The sequence below is a fragment of the Mandrillus leucophaeus genome, unplaced genomic scaffold, assembly GCF_000951045.1.
Source record: "Mandrillus leucophaeus isolate KB7577 unplaced genomic scaffold, Mleu.le_1.0 Scaffold1556, whole genome shotgun sequence".
NCBI lineage: Eukaryota > Metazoa > Chordata > Mammalia > Primates > Cercopithecidae > Mandrillus > Mandrillus leucophaeus.
In genome coordinates this window covers 25,466-33,150 of record NW_012101539.1, presented here as the reverse complement: position 1 = coordinate 33,150, position 7,685 = coordinate 25,466, and the positions used below count along the sequence as shown (strand labels likewise).

At 47.5% G+C, this 7,685-nt stretch overlaps 1 protein-coding gene and 1 pseudogene across 1 annotated transcript; both read left to right on the top strand.

Annotated features, from left to right (window-relative positions):
• Positions 1-1,033, top strand: part of LOC105536150 — a 28,948-nt pseudogene extending 27,915 nt beyond the window's left edge.
• LOC105536151 (zinc finger protein 239-like) lies at positions 955-1,656 on the top strand. Its single transcript, XM_011975424.1, has one exon. It carries the CDS (start codon positions 1,132-1,134, stop codon positions 1,654-1,656), a length of 525 nt encoding a protein of 174 aa, XP_011830814.1. The 5' UTR covers positions 955-1,131.
• The last annotated feature ends 6,029 nt before the right edge of the window (positions 1,657-7,685 follow it).

The window sequence follows — 7,685 nt, the reverse complement described above, 5'->3', positions numbered from 1 at the left end:
TCCATCTCAACAACAACAAAAAGGACCTCATGCTTTGAGAAAATCCAGTTGGTATACGGAATGAAAGGGAGCATAGGTCAGGAGAACATAGGAAGTGTGGATAGTGAAGGCCTCGTGTAACCTGGGTCTCAAGGGAGGGACCAGGCACTTGGTTTTACTACTTTCTGGGACAGAGTTTCCCTCCAGCGGTGTGATCATAGCTCACTACAGCTTCAACCTGCCAGGCTCAAACAATCTTCCCACCTCAGCTTCCTGAGCAGCTCCGATTACAGGCAATTAGACTTGAAACCACAAAATGAATCCTCCCTTCAAGCTTTTCCTCAATACTTTTGTGATATAATACTCCAAGATTAACAAATTTATGGCCAGGCATGGTGGCTCACGCCTGTAATCCCTGCATTTTGGGAGGCCGAAGCCAGCAGATCACCTGAGGTCAGGAGTTCAAGACCAGCCTGGCCAACATGGTAAAACCCTGTCTCCACTAAAAATACAAAAATTAACTGGGCATGGTGGCCGACACCTGTAATCCCAGCTACTCTGGAAGCTGAGGCAGGAGAATCACTTGAACCTGGGAGGCAGAAGTTGCAGTGAGCCAAGATCACGCCAGTACACTCCAGCCTGGGAAACCGAGTGAGACTCTGTCTTAAAAAAAAAAAAAGTTTGTGTTATTTTTTTCTAGAAGTTTGGCAAGTTTTTACCCAGCCAGATAGCCAACAGAAACACCAAGACCAACGTTTGAGCCATACGTTCCTAGACAAGAAAGACTGGACCCGAAATGAGCTTCATGAATGTAATGAACTAGGAAAAAAACTCCATCAGAGCCCAAACCTCCTTCCATCAAAACAGCAGGTCCACACAGGTGACTTGTGTGGAAAGAGTCTTATGTGTAACCTGGACTTCACTCCTAACGCCTACCTGGCGAGGAGGAGATTTGAGTGCGACAGCGGTGGAAACTTGTTCCTGTATTCGAAACTTGAAACTCCACCTTTAGGAGCGAATGCACGCGGACGTCACCAGTGTGGAAGTGCTTTAAGCTGTGACGAGGGATTTCCTGCAGCTCAAGGAGCCAGTAGTGAGAAACCCCACGCATGCACCAAGTGTGGGAAAGCCTTCTTCTGCAGATCGGCCCTCATGGTGCATCACGGGGTCCACACGGGGGAGAAATCCTTTGCGTGCAGTGAACGGGGGCGTGGTTCCAGGGAGAAAGTTTGCCCCGACAAACAGGGAACTCAAACAAAGGAGAAACCCTGTAGAGACGGCAGAAGGGGTAAAACGATCTTCCAGAAGACCCGCCTCTGTGTCCCGGGGACAGTTCACGCGGGAGCAAAGCCTTACAGGTGTTCCGAGTGCGAGAAAACCTCCCACAAGTCGCGCCTCATCGAGCACCGTAGCTCCCACACTAGGGTGAAGCCCTACGACTGCAGGGTATGCGGGCGGTCCTTCTCCCGGAAATCGTGTCTCCTCATCCACGCCAGAATCCACGCGGGGGAGAAGCCCTATGGCTGCAGGGAATGCGGGCGGTCCTTCTCCCGGAAATCGTGTCTCCTCATCCACGCCAGAATCCACGCGGGGGAGAATCCCTACGGCGGCAGTGCTGTCTCTTATACACATCTAGATGTGTATAAGAGACAGGAAGAGCCACAGATTCACCGCTGAATTCTACCAGATATTTAAAAAAGCACCAATGCAAATTCTTCTCAGACTCTTCCAGAAAATTAAAGGGGAAGGGATTCCTCCAAAGTCTTTCTACAAGGCCAGCATTACCCTAATATGAAAACCAGACAAGAACACAACACAGAAAGAAAACTACAGACCAGTATCCCTGATGAACATAGATGCAAAGATCCTTAACAAAATGCTAGCAAAACAAATCCAGCAGCACATTAAAAAGATCCTTCACCATGATCAAGTGGGATTTATCCCAGAGATACAAGGATGGTTCAACATTTGCAAATCAATAAATGTGATGCATCCCATCAACTGAACAAAGGACAAAAACCATGTAATCATCTCAAGAGATGAGGAGAAAGCATTTGAGGAAATTCAACATTGCTTTATGACAAAACTCTGAAAAAAGTAGGCATTGAAGGAATGTATGTCAACTCAATAAAGGCCACATGTAACAAATCCACAGCTAACATCACACTGAATAGGGAAAAGCTTAAAGTTTCTTCTCTTGGAACTGGGACAACATATAAATGCCCACCCTCACCACTCTTATTCAATAGTACTAGACGGAGGTCCGTAGTCCTAGACGGAGCAGTTAGTCAAGAGAAAGAAATAAAGGGAATTCAAACTAGAGAAGAGCCGTCAAATCATCCCTGTTTTAAGACAACATGGTCTTATATATAGAAAATCCTAAAAGCTCCACTAAAAAACTTTTTTTTTTTTTTTTTGAGATGGAGTCTCCCTCTGTCACCCAGGCTGGAGTGCAATGGCACAGTCTCAGCTCACTGCAACCTGTGACTCCTGGGTTCAAGTGATTCTCCTGCCTCAGCCTCCTGAGTAGCTGGGATTACAAGCACGTGCCACCATGCCCAGCTAATTATTGTATTTTTAGTAGAGATGAGGTTTTACCATGTTGGCAAGGATGGTCTCGAACTGCTGACTTTGTGATGTGTCCACCTCGGCCTCCCAAAGTGCTGGGATTACAGGTGTGAGCCATCATGCCTGACTCTAAAAAACTTTTAGAACTGATACATTTAGTAAAGTTGCAGGATATAAAAATCAACAGACAAAAATCAACAGTACTTCTGTATATTGACAGTGAACTAGCTGAAAAATAAATGGAGAAAGCAATCCCATTTACAGTAGCTATAAAAAAATACCTATGAGTAAACTTAACCAAGGAGGAGAAGGTCTCTGTAAGGGAAACTAAAACACTGGTGAAATAAATTGAAGAGGACACACAGAAAAACGGAAAGATACCTTATGCTGATGGATTGCAAGAATTCATACTGTGAAAATGATCAGACTACCAAAAGCAATCTACAGATTCAATGCAATCCCTATCAAAATACCAATTCTCCACAGAAATAGCAAAAACAATCCTACAATTCATATAGAACCACAAAAAAACCCAAATAGCCAAAGCAGTCCTGAGCAAGAACAAAGCTGAAGGCATCACACTAAATGACTTCAAAATATACTACAAAGCTACAGGAATTAAAGCCTCATGGCACTGGCATAAAAACAGATACAAAGACCAATGAAACAGAACAGAGAACCCAGAAATAAATCCGTACATCTACAGTGAAGTCTTTTTTTTTGAGATGGGATCTCACTCTGTTACCCAGGCTGGAGTGCGGTGGTACAGTCTCAGCTCTCTGTAGCCTTGACCTCCTCAGGCTCAGGTGATTCTCCCACCTCAGCCTCCCAAGTAGCTAGGACCACAGGCATGTACCATCACACCAAGCTATTTGTGTGTGTGTGTTTGTGTGTGTGTGTGCGTGCACACGTGTGTGTGTATTTTTTTGTAGAAACAGAGTTTCACCACGGTGCCCAGCCTGGTCTCAAACTCCTGGCTCCAGCAGTCCACCTACTTCACCATTCCAAAGTGATAAGATTATAGGCGTGAGCCACTGTGCCTGGCCAGTGGATGCATTTTTGACAAAGGCTCCAAGAACATTCATTGGGGAAAGGACAGTCTCTTCAATAAATGGTAGGAAAACTGGGTATCCATAAACAGAAGGATGAAACTTGATCCCTATTTCTCATCATATACAAAAATAAACTCAAAATGAATTTAAGTCTTAAATGTAAGACCCAAAGCTATGACATTACTAGAAGAAAACACAGAGAAAACACTTCAGGACATTGGTCTTGGCAAAAATTATATTAATAAGACCTTGGCCAGGTGTGATGGCTCACATCTGTAATCCCAGCACTCTGGGAGGCTGAAGTGGTCAGATCACTTGAGATTAGGAGTTCGAGACCAGCCTGGCCACATGGTGAAACCTGTCTCTACTAAAAATCTAAAAATTAGCCAGATGTGGTGGCGCATGCCTGTAGTCCCAGCCACTTGGGAGGCGGAGGCAGGAGAATGGCTCAAACCCAAGAGGTAGAGGTTGCAGTGAGCTGAGATTGCACCCCTACACTCCAGCCTGGGTGACAGAGCGAGACCCCACAGGTTCTTTGGGTGGTCTCTGAGTGTCGTACAACTCTTATATATTTTATTAAAAAATTGTTTTGACACAAAGTCATGCTGGGTTGCCCAGACTGGAGTGCGGTAATAAGATCATAGCTCACTGCAGCTTCTAACTCTGGGGCTCAAGCAATCCTCCTGCCACCTCAGTCTCCCAAGTTGTTGGAACACAGGTGCCAGCCACCACACCTGGCTAATTTAGTTTGGTTTTGTTTTTTTAGAGATGGGGTCTTGCTATGTTGCCTACGCTGGTCTTAAACTGCTGGCCTCAGGCAATCTTCCTCCCTTGGCCACCCAAAGAGATGGAATTACAAGCATGAGCCACTGTGCACAGCTGAGATTTTTCAACTTAGTCTTTTTGTACATGTGATATTTTATTCATAGAATCCATAAATGGTAGGGAAATTTCTGAGTTCAGAGCAATACATATAATATAAAACGTGATATATAGACTAGAGTTTCTTAGCCGTACTGGAGGGGCTGGCTTTAGGTGATCCATGGACTCCCTGAAATTGGGGACACCAGTGGAAATATGTATGAGCTCATGGGCAGATTCCTGTGATTTTTAGACTTCAAAATGTCTCTTGGACTCAAAGATGCCTTAGGGCAGAGGACGTGTGTTCCCCCAGTATAGAATCTCGGACGGTGAATGTCAGTGAACATTCGGCAGAAAAGCTCTGCCAAATTGAGTGTTCTGATGTGACTTTTTCATCAAGTCAATGTTCCTGGGATCTCTTGTACATGATCATCTCACTCTTGTAAGGTTTCATCGTTTCTGCTTACCCTAGTTTTCTTTCCCACCCTGTTCCCTCTCCCACCACACTGGACTCTGAAATGGGCATGTACAGAGAAGAGGAGACCCCACCATGCCTCAGGCTTTGAGTGGAGAGGACACAGCCTCTGCTGGGACAGGGAACAGAGGGATGCGGAGACACTGAAGATGCTTATGGACAGTGGTCTGAGGTCGGGACAGTGGCAGGAGATATCATTCACTCAGCATCTCCAGGACAAGAGATCAGCCTGGCAGTTACATGTGTTTTTCTTCAAACTGGTTGCCAGGTTGGAATGGCCAATGACATCAGAGATTCCAACCTTCCTGACTGGAAGGACCGGACTGCATGGGTGCCTGGGAGCTGAAGTGGACAGTAGCATCTTCTCAGAGCTGTTCTCCACTCCTGACTTCTCCCAGCCTCGAGAATTTGTAACACACTCTTCTGGCTCCTAGCAGAGTCCAGAAAAAGGCCTTGGGCAGAACAGAGACTCTTTCCATGGAATGGGACAGATTTTGGGAAAAATCATGACCATCCTGCTCGCCAAGCATAAGGAGGAGAGCCCCCAGGTGAGCACCTCAGGGTACCCCCTCTGGGAGGTGGGGGATGATGAAGTGTCAGGACCATCAGGTGAGGTGACTGGAGGAAGAAGAGGTGGGATAGGATTGACTAAGACGAAGGAAGGGGGCCAGGCATGGTAGCTCACGCCTGTAACCCCAACACTTTGGGAGGCCGAGGCAGGCAGATCACCTGAGGTCAGGAGTTCAAGACCAGCCTAGCCAACATGGTGAAACCCCATCTCTACTAAAAGTACAAAAATTAGCTGGGCGGTAGTGATGCACGCCTGTAATCCCAGCTACTCGGGAGGCTGAGACAGGAGAATCGCTTGAGTCTGGGAGGAAGAGGTTGCAGTGAGCCGAGATCGCTCTATTGCACTCCAGTCTGGAGAAATTCAGGCTGGGTTCTGTGGCTCACACCTGTAATCCCAGCACTTTGGGAGGCCAAGGCAGGAGGATCACTTGAGGCCAGGAGTTTGAGACCAGCCTGGCCAACAAGGTGAAACCCTGTCTCTACTGAAAGTACAAAATTGAGCTGGGCATTATTGCAGGCACCTGTAATCCCAGCTACCAGAGAGGCTGAGGCAGGAGAATAACTGGAATCCAGGAGACATGTCGCAGTGAGCTGAGATTGCACCACTACACTCCAGCCTGGGAGACAAAGCAAGATTCTGTCTCGAAACAAACAAACAAAAAACGGAGGGACTCAGAGAGCCAGGGACCAGGGAAGGACATGAGGAAGTGTTCTGAGGACAGAGAAACGGAAGAATGGGGAGGGGAAGGAGCAGCACGTGGGGTTGACAGAGGACAAAGTCAGAAAGATGGCTTGGAGAAGCCGGCAGTCTACAAGGCTGGGGAGGATGGAGAGTGGTTTGGGGTTAGGGGTCGGGGTCTAAGGTGATCAGTTGCAGAAGCATTACACGTTGGTCTGGTTTCTTTACTCAGCCCCTGGGGTAGATTCCAGACCCTCACGTAGGTCCCTTTGCTGGAAAAGGAAGAGGGAGTGGTCAGACCAATCTGAGGAGGAGCCAGAGAAGGAGCTCGCCCCTGAGGAGACCTGGGTGGTGGAGACGCTGTGTGGCCTCAAGATGAAGCTGAAGCGACGGCGAGTGTCGTCCGTGCTCCCTGAGCACCAGGAGGCCTTCAATAGCCAGCTTGGTAGGAGGACACCCCAGAGAGCACCTCCAATCCTATTCTTCTAAAAAAGAGGAAATTTCCAATAACCACTCTTTTCCAATGGGAAAAATATGCCCCCAGTGGGTGAGCTCTCCATCTGGGAGGACTCAGAAGTGATCACTCATGAGGGACGCTTAGGAGACGATAGAGGATTAGGCTAGACTTGATAAAGGTCGGTGCTTGGGATATGAAAGCTTGGTTTTGGGCCAGGTGCGGTGGCTCATGCCTGAGATCCCAGCACACTGGGAGGCTGAGGCAAGCGGATTGCTTAAACTCAGGACTTTGAGGATGTAATGAGCTATGACTGTACCACTACACTCCAGCCTGGGTGACAGAGCAAAACCCTGTCTCAAAAGAAAAACAAAGCCCAGGTGTGGTAGCTCATGCCTGTAATCCCAGTACTTTGGGAGGCCGAGACAGGTGGATCACTTGAGGTCAGTTGTTCGAGACCAACCAGACCAATGTAGCGAAACCTCATTTATACTAACGATACAAAAATTAGCCAGGCGTGGTGGTGCACGCCTGCAATCCCAGCTACCCGGGAGGCTGAGACAGGAGAATCGCTTGAACCTGGGAGGCGGAGGTTGCAGTGAGCCAAGATCACACCACTGCACTCCAGCCTGGGCAACAGAGCAAGACTCCATCTCAAAAAGGAAAAAATAAAAAATAAAACATAAAATAAAAGAAAGAGTTTGGGGAGCTACAGAGAGGGGAGACCAGAGTTATTTCACCCTGGGCTGTAGTCATCCTTGTTGGAATCTGACTTCATTCATTCCATGGAATTTGGGAAGGGGGTGTATATGGAATAAATGTGTCTGGGATAGCTGCATTCAGCATTGCACACCCCCAACTAGGGAAATGGATCACCTTCTCAGGACAACTTGATCCAGCTGCCTGCTTGGGGTCAGAAGTAAAGACTAACCGGGACCTCCACAAGAAGTCCCGTCCCCTGGATACAAACAGGGGGAGGGCGGTGGCAGCACCTGGCTTCTTATTGCATGCAGATATCAGCTGGTCACGTGAAGCCCCATTTCACCA